We start from the raw sequence: 22,638 nt of genomic DNA on the forward strand, positions 1-22,638 counted from the left end.
CTCAATGCTGTTAACCTGCACTTTCGGGCTCTCTTGGCGTGAGTGCACTATCTGATTGCTGCATGTGGACTGATTAGGGGACAGGGGCTAATCCGCCCCAATGAGAGAGATGCTCACTTTGACCGAGGGCCACAAGCTTTGCCTTGTCTTCGAGCAGATCTTTCTGGAGCAACTACCTGATGATATCCGACTCTTGCACATGGATGAGGACATCAGTGAACCCCAGAGAGTTGGGGCCCGGGCAGACATGCTCTGAAAAGCAAGGAAGGATACCAGTGCTGTTGTAGACCACATCAGCAAGCCCCATGAACATCAACTGTGAGACTAAGACCAGTGGAGAGGCAAGTTAATACTCTGGGACAATTCTGCTTATATCATCGGCGATGGGATGCAGAAGCCCATTGATGCTGCCCTCCCTGCAAGTTTCTGAGAAACCCGCTGGCCAACTATCATCGATACCTGTGGCAGTTGGCCCACATGATAGCGTCCCCTATATTTGAGACTCCGTGTCGGGCTGGCGTTTCCTGATTGACACTGGTGCTGAGATAAGTGCCCTGCCCTCGGCAGGCCTCGACACTCGCAACGGCAAGCAGAGCCCAGCACTCAGCTCCTCCATTTGGATGTTTGGCACCAGCACCATCCATCTTTGGTTCAGCAACAGCCAGTTTACATGGACTTTCAGCCTTATGGCAGTGGCGCAAGTGCTCCTGGAGGCTGACTTCCTTTGTGCCCTCTGTCTGCTCATAGACCTCAAGGGACTGTGCTTGGTGCACACTAGAACTTTTCAAACTCTACCTCTGAGGGATCCCAAACTACCTGCCTCCCCTCCCCCCACAATCATGACTCTATAACACTTTCAGATAACGAGTTCGCCCGCATCCTGGCAGAGTTCCCCTAAATAGTGGCGCCACAGTTCTCTGCGGCCAAACCAAAGCACGGGGTAAGGCACCACATTCTGACTGAGGGAACCACTCCACCCCAGGGCTCGCTGACTCCCTCCCAAAAATCTCAGCCTAGCCAAGGAGGAGTTTAAGAAAATGGAGGACTGTGTGGCACTCCGACAGTCCTTTGGCCTCCTCTCTCCGCATGGTGCCAAAAACAGCAGGGGTGGGGGGTGGAGGCCATGTGGCAACTACTGCCACTTTAGTGAGACCAACAGGACAGACAGCTATCTCATGCCCCACATCCAAGACCGCTGCCAACCTGCAAGGGGCACGGGTGTTTTCCAAGGTAGAACTCATCTGGGATGACCATGCTATAACCCCCTTTGGCCTGTTTGAATTCCTACACATGCCCTTTTGGCTGAAAAATCAGCACAAACTTTCCAGCGGCTGATGGACGCAGTGGGGCGGAACCTCCCATTTTCTCTCATCTATTTGGATGATGTGATCTTTGCGGCTACAGCTAGCGATGAGCCGCCAAGACCAGGCTACCCACCTGAGACACTGTGCACCCGGTTGAGTGAATTTGGTTTGACAATTAACCTCACAAAGTGCCAATTAGACCTGACACCATTGATTTCCTGGGGCACAGAATTAACAAACACGAGGCCACATCCCTCCCCAAAAAGGTTGAGGTGGCCCGGAACCTCGCCAAACCATATACAGTAAAAGGGCTACTGGAATTCGCCGGTATGGTAAACTTTTAGCCCCCTCTTTGCGCTGATGGCGAGCAAATCAAAGGATGTTACCTGGAACATTGAATCTTCAAAGGTGTTCCAGAATGCCAAAGATGTGCTGGCCAATGCCACCCTCTGGTACATCACTGTCCAGAGATATCTACAGCTCTGACAGTGGATGCCTCCACCACAGTGGTAGGAGGCATACTGGAACAGCTCATTGAAGGCCAGTGACAACCTCTGACCTTTTTCAGCAGACACCTCCATCCCCCAGAGCTCAAATACAGCGCCTTTAACCGAGAGCTATTGTCGCTGTATCTGGAGGTAAGGCATTTCCTTTTCTTTTTGGAAGGTTGACATTTTGGAAAGTTGACCTTTGCCTTCCATAAGGTATCAGACTTGTGGTCGGCCTGGCAGCAGAGACACTTCTACTTGTCTGTATTTACCACGGACACACCACACATCGTTGGGAAAAGTAATGTGGTAGATGATGCTCTGTCATGTCCCGCTATCAAGTTGGTCCATACCCTGTCCCGAGGAGTCAATTTTGTTGCTCTCGCGAAAGCGCAGCAGCAGGTCCCGGAGATCCCACGTATAGGACTGCTGTCTCTAGTCTCAGAATGGAAGACATCCACGTTGATCCAGGTAATGTGATATTACTATGCAACATCTCCACCAGCAACCCTCGCCCCATTGTCCCGGCCGCATAGAGGTGCCAGTTTTTTGACGCCATACGCGAATTGGTGCATCCAGCAATACGAGCCATAGTCAAGATGGTACCTCGCAGGTTTGTCTGGCATAGCCTCCATAAGCAGATCAGCCAGTGGGCCAAGACCTGGACATACTGCCAGTTCTCAAAGGTGCAGACTCACACAAAGACACCCACATAGACTTTTAAACCATCACTGTGCAAGTTCAGCCATGTGTGCATTGATATAGTGGGGCTACTACCAGTTTTCTGTGGGGCAAGATACCTCTTGATCATGGTCAACCATTCCACGAGGTGGCCTGTGCCAGGGCACTCATCAACACATGGCTATCCAGATTCGGGGTCCCAGAGCACCTAACCTCAGACAAGGGGGCACAATTTACTTCTGGGCTCTGAACAGCATTGGGTAATTTCTTCTGGGAACATCTCTGCCACACCACAGCATACCACTCTCAGGCCAATGGGTTGGTGAAGCGCTTTCAAAGGCACCTGAAGGCATCCTTGAAGGCCTGACTCAAGGGTCCCAACTGGGTGGACGAACTGCCTTGGGTCCTGCTGGGAATTTGCAACGCGCCGAAGGAAGACTTCAACATCTCGACAACGGAGATAGTTTATGGCGCACCCTTAATCATTCCAGGGGAGGAACCGCCCCCCCCTCCCCACTGACCAATGCCCAGAATACCCTGCGTCCTCCCTTGAGAACGCAGCGAAAACTGGTGTCCCTGGTCCCGCAACAACCCCAACCATATGGCCAGCCGAAACCTAATATCCCCAGGGACTTAAATATTTGCCAGTATGTGTTCGTGCGAAGTGGTGCACACCGGCTGCCCCTTCATTGACCCTATGAGGGGCCCTACAGGGTCATCAGGGACAACAGCTCCACATTTTTCCTCAACATCAGTGGTAAGGAAGAGACCTTTACTGTTGACAGTCTAAAGCTGGCTTATCTGGACTGTTACGAGCCAGTCTCCACTCATCTCCTGTGACATGGGCAAGACCGCTCAAGTCAGCAGACAACAGCCCAATTGCTTGGGGTGGGGAGGGGGGTCATGTAGTGGCCCGTGCATGGAGATGCGGTCCGGCCCACAAAATGGCCGGTGACCGTGCGGAGCAGTGGGTGACACCTGCAGTCGTCCCAGGTGACCTCCTTCATGGAAAGAAGACCGGGAAATGTGGCATAAATGCTGACCAATCCCAGGCCAGTGCTCCGTTGATGCAAGGCCCTGATGTCAGCTCCTGGAGCCCATATAAATGCGATGGCCAGTGCAAAAAAACCATTCTTAACTTTAAGGCTTTGGTGTGCGTGTCGTTCCTCTCCATGCCCATGTAGTGCAAATGCTACACTGCTTTAGAGATTTTTTTTAAGAGTATAAATTACCATTGACCACCTCGGTGAATTTTAAGCATTTTATTTTTGTTGAATTAGGTAAGGGACTTGCTGTATTTTTTTTAATACAAAGATATGTATCTTTTATGTGTAGGGTCCATTTAGTAAGTGTAATCTGTAACAATAATATCTTGTGAGGTTACAGAGCAGAGAACACTATTACTTTGTTTTAGACTGGATTTCCAATACCTGCTGAATCCAAATGTGAAACTTCGGAGAAATATTCAATTGCTAGACTGGACTTTTTAATGGGAAGTATTATGTAAAGGCTTGAAGCACTTGAACTTGATTCTAATGAATATTGTATTATGTTTGGATGTACCGAACACTGTCCCAGTGCATTGAAAAGATGTGAGAGATTTATATCTTTTAATAACGTTGTCATGCAGTATCTGTCTTCAGATTTAATTCTTGCAACCTCGATAATAAAAAACATAGCTGTTGGGAGGCAGCCCTAGCACTCATGCTAACATTTACTCCTTTATGCCTTGGGATGATAATGCCCACAATGTATCCAGAACTTCACTAACATGATGCGTTATATCAAAGTTGCTTAGTGTTTACACAAGTTGTGTTTGAATTTGAATGAAATTGAAGTAAACATTTGTTGAATTTTAATGAAGTATAGTAAAACTCCAGTTATCCAGAATTCAAGCAACCAAATTGTCAAAAAACATTTATAAATTTAATAGGTAAAAAAAAATGGAAGGTTAAAATTGGCACATCTCACCATTAGTTCACCAATCACACAACACACAATCTCAAGCAAACCAGAAAATTCACTTATTCTACATCAACTAATCCCATAGTGCCAGGTATCAGGAGTTTTACTGTACTACTAATTTATTATCTAAACATTAAATTTTAAATCATTTGTTTTTGTTTTGCCCTCAGGTGCGTATTGAGACAGCTACAACCCTGAAACTTGATATCCTTTTCTGTGTATTTAAAGATGTATTATTCTGTTGTAATAGATGCTTTTAGAATTTGTTGACCTAATTTTACTTCTAATGAAAGACTACAAAATTCTGAAACTATTGGTAACGTCTAGTGTGGAGAATGTGATGGAGGGGGCAAAAGTGACTTGCATTTTGTATTTAATGAATTCTCAAGTTAATATTCGTTCTTCATGTTTCTCAATATAAATAGTTTTGTTTTTTGTCTGCAAATTTCATTGCAATAATTTTAATATTTAACTTGTAGGCTGTTAATTAAAGAGCATTACACAAATTAATGTTTTGAAGGCCATTCCTATGGAGATGGCAGATGCATGTCATCATCTTCCAAGCATCTAAGGATCCTAGAAAATGTCCCACAGATTAGAATGTAACAATTACAACCCAACTACTTAGGAAGGAGGAAGAGGTTGCAGGGCTATATATTATTAGTGCTGCTGTTAAAGGTTAAATGCTTTTGAAGGATGGCCAGTGGTGAATGCCAAATGGATTTGTGTCTATCCCATTTAGCACAATTGGAATGTCATATTGGATGATAGAGTGTCCTCATTATGAAGGCAGGACTTGGTCTCCACAAGGACTCTGCCCATCAGGAATAGGTGCAACTTTCTCAGATAGGTTGACAAGGATGAGATCATGCAGGTGTATCCTTGATGCTGGTTCACTCACATTGCCACAAAATCAGTTTGGCAGCTATGTCTTTCCAGACTTAGCTATCAGTGGTGTCCTTGCCACCTTCAATACTTTCAAATGATATTAAATTTGAAAGAATCACTGACTTCTCCCAATACTTGCCTTTGTTCCAGATTTACAGCATCAATTGTGTATTGCTTTTGCAAAAATGATTATCAACCAATGAAAATACTAAGAGTAGAAACAAAATTTTGGGGAAAAAAAAAGAGCTAAGAGACAGGTCCACATTTGAGCTAACGTTTGGAATCATCACAAAGTCTGGAGTCAATATTGATGACTCCTAGGAATATGCCCCCTATCTCTATACTATGGTGGGTCTGTCTGTCCAAAGAACAGGTTGCACCCAAGACCGTGAACCATACCATGTTGTTTCTGTGAGTACAATGGAACCATAGAATGTTACAGCACAGAAAACAGGCCATTTGCCCCTTTAAGTCTGTGCTGATCATTATTCCGCTAGTCCCAATGACCTGCTCCCATTCCATAACTGTCCAGACCGCTCCCATTCATGTATCTATTCATTTTATTCTTAAAACTTAAGATTTAGTCCACATTCACCACATCAGATGGCAGCTTATTCCATAATCCACTATTATTTTCCATAATGTTCCCCCTAAACTTTCCCCTTTCAGCTTAAAACTCATATTTATCTCCCAAATCTAAGTGGAAAAAGCCGACTTGCATCCACTCTGACAATATCTCTCATAATCTTTTAAACCTCACAAATCTCCCTTCATTTTTCTTAGCTCCAAGGAATAAAGTTCTAACCTGTTTAATCTTTCCCTGTAACTCAACTACTGAAGACCCAGCAACATTCTAGTAAATCTTCTTTGCACTCTTTCTATCTTACTAATATCCTTCCTGTAATTAGGTGACCGGAACTGCACCAAATACTCCAAATTTGGCCTCACCAATGTCTTAAACAACTTCAACATAATCTTCCAACACCTATATTCAATAATTTGATTTATAAAGGCTAAGATGCCAAAAGCTTTCTTATCAACCTTGTTCACTGGAGATGTCACCTTCAGGGAACAATGTACCTGTATCTCCAGATCTCTTAGCTCCTCTGCACTCCTCAGTGCCCAACCATTTACTGTGTATGTCCTACTTTGGTTTGCGCTTCCAAAATGCAGCATCTCACACTTGTCTGCTTTAAACCTGCCATTTTTTAGCCCATTCTCCCAATTGGCCCAGATCCCTCTGCAAGCTTTGAAAATCTTCCTAGCTGTCCACAACACCTCATATCTTTGTGTCATCAGAAACCTTTGCTATTCAATTTACCACATTATCATCCATATTATTGATATAGACAACAAACAACAATGGTCCCAACGCAGATCCCTGAGGCACACCATTAATCATAAGCTTCCAGTTTGAGAAGCAACCATCCACTACCACTCTCTGTTTTCTCTCACACAGCCAAATTCAAATCCTGTTTGCAACCTTGTCTTAATCTTCTGAACTAACCTCCCATGTGGGACCTTGTCAAAAGCCTTACTAAAGTTCATGGAGACAACATCCACAGCCTTTCCTTCATCTACCCTCTTGGTATCCTCCTCGAAATACTCTGCAAGATTAATTTAACACGACCTACCACGTACAAAGCCATTCTGACTGTCCTTAATCAGCCTATGGCTGTCCAAATACCTGTATATTCCTATCTCTCAGAACTCCTTCCAATAATTCACTTACTACTGACGTCAGGCTCAACGGCCCATAATTACCTGCTTTATTTTTGGAGTCTTTTTTTAAACAATGGGACAACATGAGCTACCCTCCAATCCTCTGGCAACTCACCTGTGGGTAAGGGCATTTTGAATATACCTGCCAGGGCCCCTGCAATTTCTACACAAGTCTCCCTCAAGGTCTGAGGGAATATCATATCCGGCCCTGGGGATTTATCTACCTTTATTCGCCGTAAGGCAGCAAGTACCTCCTCCTCCTTAATCTCCATATGTTCCATGACATTTCTGTTTGTTTCCCTTCCTTTCTTATGGACTATGCCAGTTTCCTGAGTAAATACTGATGCAAAAAAAAATTAAGATCTCTCCCATTACATGAGGCTCCACACATAGTTGACCACTCTGATACTTTAGGGCAGTGTTCCCAACCTTTTTCTTTCCACTCACTTACCACTTTAAGTAATCCCAATGCTATTGGTCTGTGATTAGTAAGGGATTGCTTAAAGTGGTATGTGAGTGGGAAGGGAAGGTTGAGAATCACTGCTATAGACCCAATTGTTACTGAAATATTTTGCTCAAGATATATTGTCATTGCCCCATTTCCTTTGGAGTTGTGAAACTATGCACATAACAAGTCAGTTAGGGACAATTAAAACAGTGGTTTTCAACCTTTTTGTTTCCACCCACATACCACCTTAAGCAATCCCTTACTAATCACAGAGCACTTATGGCATAGGGAATACTTAAAGTGGTATGTGAGTGGAAGGTCCCTTACTATCCTTTTACACTTAATATACATGTAGAATCGCTTCAGGTTATCCTTTACATTATCTTCCAAAACAACCTCATGTCTTTTTGTCTTCCTGATTTAATTCTTAAATATTTTCTGCACTCTTCAAGTAACTCATGAGCTACTTGTTGCCTATACTTGCCACACACCTCCCTCTTCTTAACCAGATTGCAATAGCCCTTGAAAACCAGGGTTCTCTATGCCTGTTAGCTTTGCTTTTAATCCTAACAGGAACATGCAAGCTCTGCACACTGAAAATTTTCCCTTTGAATGCCATCCACTTACTTAACACACCCTTGCCAGAAAACAACATATCCCAATCCACGCTTCCTAGATCTTTTTTCAATTTTGTCTTCCTCCAATTTAGAATCCCAACATGAGGACCAAACTTATCCTTTTTCATAATTAACTTGAAGCTAATGTCAGATTTCATCGTCTGCAGGACATTAATGAACCACCTGTTTTGGTTTGGACAATCCTGCTGTTTTGCCATCATCATTATTAATCACAAGTTAGTTTGTGGGGTTTTTTTTTTGTTCTAAATTTCAGACTGTTAGCAGCTTGGTGGGATTTGAACTTGGGTCTCTTGATTTTCCAGGCCTTTCGGATACTAAACCAGTGATTTAACCACTAAACCAACACTGAAGGCATTTTTTATAAAATACAGTCAAATCATGAAGTTGGCTAATTGGAGCCATATCTCCAAAGCAGTGGCATTTTGGCTATTTTTGTATCACATTCACGTGTAAATGTAATAACTCCTCTATTATAATTTTAAAGTGCCACTTTAATGTTGTGTTTTGTTCTGCTGCCAAAGATTTATTAGTCATGCTTAGGAGCATGGTCTATGTTCAGAACTGCTTTAGATCAGTAATGGAGAATATGTGATTCAGAAAGATTGTCAGCTTTATTGGGAGATTATCACAGTCAGAAATATGGGTGAAATGCAAAGGAATATGCCACCATTTAGAACCATAGAACATTACAGCACAGAAACAGGTCCCATTGGCCCTTCTAGTCTTTGCCAAACTATTTTTCTGCCTAGTCCCACTGACCTGCACCCAGTCCCTAGCCCTCCGTACCTCTCCAATCCATGTACCTGTTGAAATTCTTCTTGAATGTTAAAATTGAGCCCCATTCACCACCTCAGCTAACAGCTCGTTCCACACTCCTACTGTTCTCTTTGTCAAAAGTTCCTCCTCATGATTCCCTAAACTTTTCCCCATTTGCTCTTAATCCCGCATCCTCTGGTTTGTATCTCACCTACCTTGAGTTGATAAACCTTATCTACTTTTACTCTTGTCTATCCCCCTCATAATTTTAAATACCTCCATCAAATCTACCCTTATTCTTCTATGCTCCAGGAAATAAAGTCCTAATCTGTTTAACTTTTCCTTGTAACTTCATTCCTGAAGTCTAGGCAACATCCTAGTAAATTTTCTCTTCATTCTTGCTATCTTATTGATATCTTTCCTGTAGTTAGGTGTCTAAAACTGCACACAATGCTTCGAATTTGGCCTCAACAATGTCTTGTAAAACTTTACCATAACATCCCAGCTTCTATACTCAATACTTTGATTAATGAAGGCTAATATTCCAGAAGCTCTCTTTACAACCTTATCTACCTGTGATGCCACTTTCATGGAATTATTTATCTGTATACCCAGATCTCTCTGTTCTACTGCACTCCTTAGTGCCTACCATTTACTGTGTATGTCCTTTCTCATTTCCTCAAAATTGGTCTTTCTCCAATTTAGAATCTCAACCTGAGGCCCAGACCTATCATTCTCGATAATTAAATTGAAACTAATGGCATTATGATCACTGGACCCACATTGTTCCTTTATACATATTTCTGCACTTGTCCTGCCTTGTTCCCCAACAGGAGATCCAATATTGTACTCTCTCTGATTGGTACCTTCATTCAGAAAACATTCCTGAACACATTTGACAAACTCCAAGCCATCCAACCCTTTTAAAGTATGGGGGTCCCAGTCAATATGTGGAAAGTTAAAATCTCCTACTATCACAACCTGCAGCTGTCTGTTATCTCTCTGCAGATGATCTTTAGGGTGGTCTATAATGCAACCCCATGAGTGTGGTCATCCCTTTACCTTTCCTCAGCTCCACCCAAATATGTTAAGTAGATGAGTCCTCTGGTCTGTCGTGCCTAAGCACAGCTCTGATATTTTCCTTGTCGAGCATTGCCACTCCTCCCCCTCTCATTTCCCCCCCCACCCCCATTCTATCATGTCTGAAACAACTGAAGCCCGGAATATTGAGCTGCCATTGCTGCCCCTTCTGCAACCAAGTTTTAACAGATGATAGTGCTATACCATATTACTGATTGTTATGTCTTGCAGTAGAAAACCTCACTACTCGATTGACAATTCACTGAAATGAAGATCACAGTTCAGTTCTGTGCTCTTGGATGGTCTTGATGAAACACAGTTCAAAATTAATATTAATTTATTGGTTCATGCATCATTCTTCCTTTTTTTTTCTGAATTCCTAGTCCTCAATTACTAGGCCCTTTCATGCCAAGCCTGGAGGCCGGCTATAAGTGCGTGGCAAAAAAAAAGACTTGCCTTTCATGGAGTAGCCCTAAAAGGCTGCTATTGTGTTGCATTCATGTTGAGTGGCACTTCAAGGCACCCTCCAGAGCCGATGGAGGCGGGGCAAGTGGTGCAGTGGTGGCGCCCATCATAAATACACGGCAGAGTAATGGCCATCTTCCCTACCCATAATTCCCCACACAGCTGGAACTACTCTGTGTTTCCCAGAATGGTTACAGCTGCATGCAGATTATGAGTAGAGAAGAAGGCCATTGCTCTGCTGCATTTGAGCCACTGACAAATGGCCCCAAAGACCGAAGTGGCCTGGTGAGGTATCGGAACAGCTGGCGGGGCTGTCACAGGTCACACTGGCTGCCCCTGACTGCCCCCACCCTGACAGCCCCCGCCCTGAGGTGATCATGGAGGGAGAGGGGTGAGTGGGTGGAAGAGAAGGGAGTTGGGTCACTGACTGATGGCATCATCGTGACGACATCGAGCCGTCCCTAGCCAGCCGCTTACATTACATTCATTTGAGGCGGCGGAGCGCAATGCTCTACCGATGATCCTTCCCTGAGAGGGATTGCCGTCGGTGTCTTGGAACCGATATAAGGGCTGAGAAACTTCACCTTTACAGTCGGGCTTTTTCACTTACTAATAGCTCACCCCTCAGTCTGTGGCTCCAGTGAAAACAGTCCAAGTTTGTCCAACTTCTCCTTTTGACTATGATTCTCCAATACATTAATGCTCCAATCCATGTGAACTCTTCTGCACATTCTCTGGTTTCTTCCTGTAATCTGGCAAGCAGAATTGTACTCTGAATGTCACTTAATCAAAGCTATTATAATTATTGTACAGCAATGAGACTTAGTGGTACATTGACACAGCAGAGAGGGTGTGAAAAAACGAGGTAAGCAAAGAGTCTGGAGATGCTGGAGAGCTAGAATAGTGGAACTTATCAGGTCTTGCATGGAAAACAATAGGAAGTCAGTGTTTGGGCTTCAGCCCTTTATCAGGAATGAGTGGTGGTGGAAAAAGCTGTTGGATTTCTTTAGTAGGGGCAGGGGGCAGTGAATACAGGAGTTGGGATGTCGTTACACCTGCACAAAATGTTGGTGTCACTTGGAGTATTATCTGGCTATCTAGCTACAAGAAAGTTTTCGTTAAGTTGACAATGGTGCAGAAAAGATTCACAAAGGTGCTACTAAATCTGGAGGGTTTGTGTTATAGTTATAAAGAGAGACTGGATAGGCTAAGAATTTTCTTCCTGGAGCACGAGATAAACAGATAGGATAAAGAGTCAAAATCATCTCAGAGGGGTGGAATTTAAAAATAAAAGTTATAGCTTTAAGTTAAGTGGGGAAAGATTTAAAATAGACCAGAGGTTATCTTTTTCACACACAGCGTGGTAGCTACAGTATGTAGAACAATCTGCCAAAGGAGACTTGATGGTAGCAAGTATAATTGAAATGTCCTAAAGATTTCAAATTTAGATGTGTACATGGAAAGGAAAGGCTGAGAGTGAAATGGGCCAACTGTAGGCAAATGTGACTAACTTTGGTAAACATCATGATTGACATAGGATGTTTGGCCTAAGTTCTGTAATGTAAAACCCTATCGTTTTTGATTGTTGTTCTTATATAGATTAATTTCTCAATGTTTTGGAGGTTTATAATACAGATTTTTTTTGATGTCTGTTCTTTCTGATTGTGTATTTTATTCTTGGAATGTATTGATGGATTTCTTCATCACCATTTTTAGAAAGTTGTTTCTCTTTAACTTGATTGTTACCTGTAGATGATTTTGAATTCAGAACAGAACAGTTTTTACCAGTGAGTATTCTTTGCATTGTATGCTGGCTTTGGCAAAACTGAAAATGTTTAATGCGGTGTCTTTTTGTTTACAAAACCATAAAACACTACAGCATAGAAACAGGGCCCTTCTAGTCTGTGCCAAACCATTCTTTTTTGCCTAGTCCCCCCCATGTCTGTCCAAATAAATGCTAAAATTGAGTCCACATTCATCATCTCAGCTGGCAGCTCATTTCACACTCCCACCACTTTCTGCATCAAGAAAGATCCCCCTTATGATCCCCCTAAACTTTTCTCCTTTCACTCTTAACCCATATCCTCTGGTTTGTATCTCACCTACCCTCAGTGCAAAAAGCCTATCCACTTTTACTCTGTCTATCCCCTCAATTTTAAATACTTCCATCTACTTTCATTCTTCTATGCTCCAGGGAATAAAGTCCTAATCTGTTTAACCTTTCCTTGTAACTCCATTCCTGAAGTCTGGGCAACATCCTAGTAAATTTTTGCTGCACTCTTTATCTTATTGATATCTTTCTTGTAGTTAGGTGTCCAAACTGTACACAATACTTCAAATTTGGCATCACTAATGTCTTATCCAACTTTACCATAACATCCCATCTTATGTATCTGTATTCCCAGATCCCTCTGTTCTACCACACTCCTCAGTGCTCTCCATCTTTTCCTGGCTTGTCCTTCCAAAATTCAATACTTCACACTTGTCTGCATTAAATTCCATCTGCCCATTTTTCCAGCTGCTCCAGATCCCTCTGCAAGCTTTGAAAACCTCCGCTGTCCACAGTGCCTCCAATTTTTGTGTCATCTGCAAACTTGCTGATCCAATTTACCACATTATTATCCAGATCATTGATATAGATGACAAACATTGGTCCCAGCACTGATCCCTTTATCAAAATTGAAAATGTTTCTTCAGTTGTTATTTTGCAGTCTTTTGTTTATGTAAAATTGATATTAATCTCAGTTGAACCAAAGCAAAGTTCATAGATGATCTTATTCATATGACCATTATATTGACTAAAATCACGAATTTTACTAGATGCCTCTAAATTGCAAGTATTGTAAAAAAAGAATGTTCTCTGTCAAAATTTCAATAGGTAACAAGCTATGCATTTTGGGACTCAATGTATATTTTTACTTTCCTCTTGCTAGCCTAATATTGAAGGAATTGGTCTTAGCATTTTCAAGATCGCAAATGTTATCTATCTTGTTTTATCCACAGCAATTGTTTATTCTGTGGTTAGCTGAGTAATTGTCAATTTGTATTTTCTGTATCTGTAATGTAGAAACTCTGTTCAAGTTTGCAACCTTTTGAACTTCAAAAACACTTAATCCATTTTATGATATTTTCTGTAATCTGAAAGATTGTGTTACTGCTAGGACTTAGGAAGTATAGTTTTGTATTATTTGATGACCCAGTAGTGACCCAGTGGTGCAATATAAACCATTGACTATTTTGTCAAATCTAAGCACAAATAATTTTTTAAAATCACGCTCTCTATTCAAATGCATTTTAATCTTAAGCTCTAATAAAGCAAAATAAGCAGGAAATTTCATGAGCATGAAAACTCAAAATTGAAAAAGCAAATTAAGTTGTGTGGATGAAATTTAATGTAACAATGTTCATATTGGTTTGCTTCAGCATCTTTTGACACACCGAGAAAGCTGTATGCCTATTCCATTTGCTTTTTGCATAATTTTCTGAAAGTATCAACTAACTTAATGCATTAAGTGAATAATTATCTCAACATTCTCGCCAAGTTGCATGGTATTTTTCAGTGTTACGAGCCCCCAAAGGGTTCAAAAACCAGCAGCAATAGAATTCCAGAAGTACTGGGCCAAGTTCCGAATGGATTTCCTCTGCTCTTATTATTTTCTTAGACAAAGACCTTGTCAAAGCGCATGCTGGATATATCTCGCAATCTTCATCAACCTCATCCTTACTTGGCTTATTTGTTAATCTCAAAACTGACTCAACATTATCCTCTACTAAGTCATTTCCTAAAATAGAGAGAGTGAAGAGAAGGTTCACAAGAATGTTGACAGGATTTCAAGGTTTGAGTTACAGGGAAAGGTTGTGCAGACTGAGGCTTTTTTCTCTGGAGCGTAGAAGATTGAGAGGGGACTTGATAGAGATTTTAAAAGGGACAGACAGAGAAAACGTGGATAGGCTTTTTCAATTAAGAGTGGGGGAGATTCAAACTAGAGGGCATGGTTTAAGATTGAAGGGGGAAAATTATAAGGGGAACATGAGGGGAAATTTCTTTACGCAAAGGGTGGTGGGGATGTGGAATGAGCTTCCGACAGACGTGGTCGAGGCGGGATCATTGGTTACATTTAAGGAAAGACTAGATAGTTACATAAAGAGGAGAGGACTGGAGGGGTATGGACCGGGTGCTGGTCAGTGGGACTAGGAGGGTGGGGATTTGTTACGGCATGGACAATTAGGGCCAAACTGGCCTGTTCTGTGCTGTAAGTGGTTATATGGTTAAGACATGGGTAACTTTGAAATAACTCCTACTACAACTGGTCCTTTAACTAATTCTGAATTCAACACTACTTTGTGCAGACCTATTGATTCTCTATCTCTTCCAACACCTCTAATCAAAGTTGCCTCTCCTGTGTCTATCTTTTGATCAAAAGTTAAAACATCCTCCAACAACAGTGACTGGGCAGCCCCACTATCTGAGGATTTTAACGGGTTCTTGGGAAGTTGCTTCCTCTACTGAAATCAAGCCCTCTGATACAAAATGTTTGAGTCCATCCAAAACATCCTTACCAGGTATGAAAGCTCAGTTCTCATTAAGTTCAACTGTCTGGATACAAGTTTCCGGTAATATCTCCTTTTCTCTTTTTCAACACTAAACAATTGCAAGAACATGACTAGGTTTCCGACAATAATGTCAGACAAATCCTGTCCTTTCCTACTTTACCCTCATCTTTCCTCTTACTATTCTCCCCAGATTAATTTCAGACTTACTCGTCTGTTCGACAATCACTTTCTGGAAGGTTTACTATGGTGACATTTATTTTTGAGTGAGAGCATAGTCATCCACTATGTAATGTTCCCACGTCTTTCTCATTGGGAACACACTTAATTTCCTCAATTAATATCAATTCTCTTACTCTGTTGAATTCATTATTTATTCTTTTTGAGGTGCATCAATGGTCAAAACATTCAGATTTTTTAAGTGCAAAATCCATACAAGATTGGTTCCATGCTTTCCAGAAATTCCTATTTTTTTTTGTCTGTCTGCTTCTGGAACCAATTCATAAGCTTTTAATGCTGCTTGTTTAACATTCTCCTAATTTTCAACTTGCTCTGCATTCAAACTGGAGTATGCCAGTTGTGGTTTCCCTTTTATTACACTTTGGAGCCTAAGAGGCCACTTTTCTTTCAGCCAGCGTTAGCTCTGAGTAACCTTTTCAAAAAGCTGAAAATATGTATCTATATCTCTCTCATCAAAAGGAGGAACTAGATTAACCATAAACCTCTCCAGGAGTTAGAGCTTTAGTTCACCTATCTCTCTCTATCTCAAGTCTTAACTTTCCTAATTCAAAAAGCCTCTTTCAGCTTCTTCCAACTCCTATTTTCTCTTCTTTTCAGCATCCTCTAACTCATATTTATGTTTTTCTCTCTTTTCATTCAGCTCCAATATTTTCAATTGCAATTGCAGATCAACAGATTTGTCCTCTGGAAAATTATCTAAGTCTTGCTCTTCAGATTTTCCTTCACATATATATTTCAGTATAATTCTCTGTATTTCTATTTTCATCATAAAACTCTGGACTTCAGCAAGCATTAATTCCCCAGCAATGAACATCAGTTCCTGCTTTTTCTCTCTGCAGCTCTACCAATGATGGCTGATCCCAAAAAAATCACTAATATCCATTGCTGGTGTTCCCCCCCCCCAGCCCCACACCACACACGCAAGTTTTAAATTAGCTTGAAAAAACAATTTAATACGAAATCACAAAAACTTCAAAAGTTTAAGATCTCAAAACTCCAAATGTTTCAAATTGCAACGCATGGCCCGTTGATGGCTGCGATGCTGGCCACACAAACAGCCTCTTTCATGTGACGGACAGATCCACTGGCCGCCGATTCCAGGTGGACACTGGCTGAGCTCAGCGTCCTTCCCCCACCCCCCCCAACAGCTTTAGAGACTCGCACCCGATCTCGAGGTCCAACCCTGCGGGTGGCCAACAGCTCCACCGTCAGGACCTATGGAACCCGCAGGGTACAGATCCAGATCGGGAGGGAGAAGTTCTACTGGAGATTCGTCCTAGCCTCTGGACACCACGCTGTTAGGGGCCAACTTCCTCAGAGCTCACGGCCTACTGGTTGACATGAAGGGCAAAAGGATGGTCAATACCCAAACGTTCCACTCCACCCGACTGGACACAGCAGAAGTTCACAGGCCTGAAATTGCCATTGTAGCCGCCGCCAGGGATGAGTTCGACGAAATCCTCCACGAATTCCCCACCATCTTAGAGCCACGGTTCAATGCAGCCCTGCCCAGCATGGGGTCTTCCACCACATTGCCACACAGGGCCCCCCTCTGCACGCTAGACTCAGATGGTTGCTGCCCGAAAAGCTCCAGTAGGCAAAGGAGGAGTTCTCCAGGCTCCAGGAACTCGGAATCATCCGGCGCTTGGACAGCGCCCTGGGAATCGCCCCTCCATATGGTCCCGAAATTGTCCATGGGCTGGAGACCGTGTAGGGACTACTGTTGGTTGAACGATGCAACCATCCCTGACAGGTACTCGGTGCCCCACATACAGGACTTCTCCGCCAACCTCCTCAGCGGATGGGTCTTCTCCAAAGTGGACCTCGTGTGGGGATACCATCAAATCCCGGTGCATCCAGATGATGTGGGTCAGACTGCCATTATCACCCCTTTCAGCCTCTCCGAGTTCCTGCATATGCTCTTCGATCTAAAGAACGCGGACCAAATGTTCCAGTGCTTCATCGACACGGTTGGAAAAGACCTGGAATTTGCGTTCATTTACCTGGACGATATTCTCATTGCCAGTTGCAACCGCGACGAACACAAAGCCAACCTCTGCACAATCTTTGCCTGGCTGGCGGACTTCGGCCAAATGCCAGTTCGGCAAGGAGTCCCTCCAGTGTCTGGGGCACACCAATTCGGCGGCTGGGGCCATGCCAGTGCTGGAGAAGGTAGCAGCTGTTCAACAATTCCCCAAACCCTCCACCCTGAAAGGCCTCGAAGAGTTCGCGAGGATGATGAACTTTTACCATTGTTGTGAGGTTAGTGCTTATGGTTAATGTGGACTCAGTGGATCAAAGGGCTTGTTTGAATGCTGTATGAAGATGCTAGATTTGTTGAGAGGAAGCACATCAAGATCACTAAAAATATTTAAGGTGTTCTGTGAATACCATCTTGTGTTCAGTACCGCCAGTCACTGAACCGGTTGGACTTGAAAGGCCTGTTTCCACTCTGTAAATGGTTATATGGTTTCATCCCCGGAGCCACGGGCACCATGCGCCCATTGTTTGTACTCATGGCCACCAAAGAAAAGACTTTATTGTGATCAGAGGAGGCGGACAGGGCTTTCATCGCAACAAAGGAGGCTCTAGCCAGTGCCACGCAGCTGGTGCACCCACGGCTGGAGGCGCACACAGCGCTCTCCGTGGACGCCTCATCTACGGCAGTGGTGGGGGGAGGGGGTTCTGGAACAGTGGCTCGATGGACAATAGCGCCTGCTGGCCTTTTTCAGCAAGCAGATGCGCCCACCAGAGCTCAAATACAGAGCTTTCGACCAGGAGCTCTTGGCGCTATATTTAGCCATCCGCCATTTCCGCTACTTCCTCGAGGGCAGGCTGTTCACAGCTTTCACGGATCACAAGGCCCTCACTCAAGCGCTGGCGATGTCCAAGGATCTACGTTCCACCAGACAGCAGTACTTACACAATTTGTCTTTCATTGGGATTGATGACTTGCATTCAGAAGGTTTTGGGTGACGTTATCTTGCTAGTCAAGCCAGTCCCTGGATTTTATGAGTGGGTTGCTAGGAAATCCATTTCACATTGATGTGAGATTCCATTAATGAATTAATTCTTTGGTTACATTTGAATTTTGTCCTTGGCTTTTGGAGAGAACTTCATTGAATCAAGTCTGTAGCCATTTTTGAACATGAGGAACTATGAGCTGGGAATGTTTAACCATTTTGTCAGAGAGCTTTGATGTGGACTGTGCTTCCACTTAAGTGATGACCAGACCAGAAACCAGTAACTATCAAATCATCACTTTGTATCACCCCATCTCATAATGATATAGCCAATCAGATGTTGATGTTTTGAATACAGATCCAAGAAAGTAATCTAATAATTGTTTGCTTGTTTGAGGATGTTGGTGATTTGTAGTTTATACTTCAAATAAAGTTGAATAAGCAAAATAACATTTTCACTCTTCCTGCTGTACACTTTAATCTTGATCAACATGAGCATTAATTTCTTCTAATTAAGAAAATTTCATAGTATTCAACTATTTAAAAATTCAAGCTTTTATTTTATTTAGTTTAGATATATATTTGGTGCTTGGAATTTCCTCAGGACTCTTCCCTTTTCCCCTTTGTGAGCCTGTATACAATGTCTTCTCTAAACATTCTATTTATCTTTTCCTGATTGTCACATCTCATGAAATGATCATATAGAGAAATGGTTCTTGACCTTTTTCTTTCCACTCACATCCCACTTTAAGTAATCCCTATGCCATCAGTGCTATGTGATTAGTAAGGGATCGCTTAAGATGGGATGTCAGTGCGAAGGGAAGGTTGAGAATCACTGTTACTGAAATATTTTGCTTAACTCCTTTGGAGTTATGTGCAAATGAGCCATTTAGGGACGATTAAAACAATGGTTCCCAAACTTTTTCTTTCCACCCACCTACCACCTTAAGCGATCCCTTACTAATCACAGAGCACCAATGCCATAGGGATTACTTAAAGTGGTATGTGAGTGGAAAGAAGAAGATTAAGAACCACTGATCTAGACTGTAATCCCACAAATAAGAATCAGGCCACTGTCTGCCCCACAGCTGCAGACTTCTTTTCCTTCTATAATCTATCCAAAACTTATAGTCCCTCATTTTCACACAGCTTTTTTTCTACCTTCTTCTTAAGATCCACAGAATTTACTGTTCTGATGGACCCATGGTTTCTGTCTGCTATTGCCCATCGAATTTGCTTCTTCATATTCTTTCTCCTTGGTCAATTCCCTACTTAATTGTGTAGATGAACTTCAGATGCCTTCCACCACTTTAATAGTTTACAATTCTATGGTATTAATAGTTTTTTTTTTCATTACACTGGACACAATTTTTTAAAAGATTTGCTTCCTGGAAAAATTGAGGATTATTATAGACAACTTCAAGCGAAACATAAAGATAATTTTATATTTGCTGTATCACATAGGAAGTTAGAGAAACATTAAATTACCTTTTATTGTACTTAGCATGTTTGATCGCATAATGATACTGATGTTGTTTAGTAAAAATGTTTTTCTGCTGATTTTCGTTTATATTCAGCATCTGATGCCTCTCATGTCAGTGTCCAAAAAGAGTTGGGCAGCATTGATGGATTCCGGTTGCCCTGATACTGCTTTTCCATTGTTGCATTGTCCTGATAAAACCTTTCACCGTGTTCGTCACTGACTGCACCACTTAAAAGTGGTGACATGTTGCACTTCATGGTTTTGTCTGCTTGAAGTAGACTTAAAATATGACAGGAAATCACAAAAATAGGTTATATCTAAAAAACAGTATGTGATAGGAAAATTTTAAGGCGATTTCATGATCAAAATCCATAAAATACACCCAAAAGTGTTCAGGGAGCAAAATCTTCATTGATCATTGTTAACAATGTACAGTCCCTCTATACCACCGTCCCACATCAGGAGAGTCTGATATCCTCTGCTTTCCTGATCAGAGGACTAACTAGTTCCTCTCTACCAACACACTTGTCCTTACATAAATCAGCAACTTCAACACCACTTGCTTTTCCCATATTAAATATATAGCTATAGGAATATATGAGTCCAAGTTATACCTCTCTTTTTGAGGTATTCTTGGAAAATATTTTATTACAATCCTATTTTGGCACATGTCACTGACCCTTTTTCTGATACTGCAGTGGCTGCATTTGTTGCTGCGTCTTGCTCTGAGGCAGAACATTTCCAGCCAATTTTCTCTATGTTCTGCCCTGTACAATGCTTCTCTGACTCTTCCTTCCCTCTTTGGGACTCTTCTCCATCTCTGGTTTAATTGAGCCATGAACAACTGCAAGCCATGAACAACTGCAAACCCATGGACTCTCATAACTAAGCAATCTGCTGAAGGATCTCTGCAGGTTGAGAAGCATCAGTGGGAGAAAAATAATTTGTGAACATTTCTGGCTGCAACCCTTCATCAAGGCCTGATGAAAGGTTTTAACCTGAAGTGCTAATAATAAGACCTGCTGAGTAACAGATTGTTTAGCTCTAGATTCTAACATCTGCAGTCTCGTGTGCCTCCAGACTCCCACAACTGCCTTGATTATACATCCTTCTGCCTCCTAAATTGACTACTCCATCATTCCATGTGCTTGTTGATGTTGCAATCCACATAGACAGCTTTTAAACTTTCTTTTATTTTGCTTACCCTTTACCAAAGTGGATTGAGTCCTTTTTTTTAATTAAATTTTTTTTATTTTTCACACTATAAACCACATTGATCAAGATACATACATTTTCCTTTTCAAATATATACAGTGTTGTTTTCTCCCCCCCCCTCTTCCCATCCCACCCTCCCTACCTCCCCTCCCATTCATTTAAAGTTCAGAATCTAAGAAACATTAAACCCGTCAAACAATGTTGTCACTCAATAAAGATAAACAAGAAATTCCACTGAGTCAATTCTTTTCATTCCCTTCTCCTTCTGTCATTTTAGGTGGTAGATGTCCCCGGTAGGTTTTCTCTATTGTGTTTCATGTATGGCTCCCATATTTGTTCAAATATTGTAATATTATTTCTTAAATTATATGTTATTTTTTCTAATGGAATACATTTATTCATTTCTATCTACCATTGTTGTATTCTCAAGTTATCTTCTAATTTCCAGGCTGACATAATACATTTTTTTGCTACAGCTAGGGCTAACCTAATCAATCTTTTTTGTGCACCATCCAAATCAAGTCCAAATTCTTTGTTTTTTATGTTACTTAGGAGGAAGATCTCTGGGTTTTTTGGTATATTGCTTTTTGTGATTTTATTTAATATCTGGTTTAGATCTTCCCAAAATTTTTTCACTTTCTCACATGTCCAGATTGCATGAATTGTTGTTCCCATTTCCTTTTTACAGCGAAAACATCTGTCAGACACTGTTGGATCCCATTTATTTAACTTTTGAGGTGTAATATATAGCCTGTGTATCCAGTTATATTGTATCATACGTAACCTCGTATTTATTGTATTTCTCATAGTTCCTGAGCATAACTTCTCCCATGTTTCCTTCTTTATGTTTAGATCTTGTTCCCATTTTTGTTTAGTTTTACAGCTTGTTTCCTCATTCTCCTTTTCTTGTAGTTTAATATACATGTTTGTGATAAATTTTTTGATTATCATTGTGTCTATAATCACATATTCAAAATTACTTCCCTCTGGTAACCTCAGACTGCTTCCCAATTTGTCCTTCAAGTAGGATTTCAGTTGGTGGTATGCCAACACTGTATCGTGAGTTATATTATATTTATCCTTCATTTGTTCAAAGGATAATAATTTATTTTCTGAAAAGCAATTTTCTATTCTTTTGATCCATTTTTTCTTCCATTCTCTAAAGGAAAGGTTATCTATTGTAAAAGGGATTAGCTGATTTTGCATCAGTATCAGTTTTGGTAGTTGGTAATTTGTTTTATTCCTTTCTACATGAATCTTCTTCCAAATATTGAGCAGATGATGTAATACTGGAGCATTCCTACGTTGTACCAATTTTTCATCCCATTTATATAATATATGTTCGGGTATCTTCTCCCCTATTTTATTTAGTTCTAATCTAGTCCAATCTGGCTTTTCCCTTGTTTGATAAAAATCTGATAGGTATCTTAATTGTGCGGCTCTATAATAATTTTTAAAGTTTGGCAGTTGTAAGCCTCCTTGTTTATACCATTCTGTTAATTTATCTAGTGCTATCCTCGGTTTCCCCCCTTTCCATAAAAATTTCCTTATTATTTTCTTTAACTCCTTGAAGAATTTCTCCATCAAGTGTATTGGCAATGCCTGAAATAGGTATTGTATCCTTGGGAAAATGTTCATTTTAATACAGTTTATCCTTCCTATTAGTGTTAGTGGTAAGTCTTTCCAATGCTCTAAGTCGTCCTGTAATTTTTTTCATTAGTGGATAATAATTAAGTTTATATAGATGGCCG

At 41.5% G+C, this 22,638-nt stretch overlaps 1 protein-coding gene across 6 annotated transcripts in view; it reads left to right on the forward strand.

The window, feature by feature from the left end:
• ipo11 (importin 11) overlaps positions 1–22,638 on the forward strand; it is a 433,130-nt gene that overhangs the window by 120,593 nt on the left and 289,899 nt on the right. For all 6 annotated transcript variants that reach the window (XR_011353505.1, XR_011353506.1, XM_069924487.1 and 3 more), the window contains 2 exons: positions 4,609–4,642; positions 12,182–12,222. Coding sequence is in view for 4 of the 6 variants with exons in the window: in XM_069924487.1 (XP_069780588.1) it covers positions 4,609–4,642; positions 12,182–12,222 (75 nt within the window). In the remaining 2 variants the exon portion in view is untranslated. The remainder of the gene's footprint in view (positions 1–4,608; positions 4,643–12,181; positions 12,223–22,638) is intronic.

This window comes from Narcine bancroftii, chromosome 3 (genome assembly GCF_036971445.1).
Source record: "Narcine bancroftii isolate sNarBan1 chromosome 3, sNarBan1.hap1, whole genome shotgun sequence".
In the NCBI taxonomy this organism is placed as follows: Eukaryota; Metazoa; Chordata; class Chondrichthyes; order Torpediniformes; family Narcinidae; genus Narcine; species Narcine bancroftii.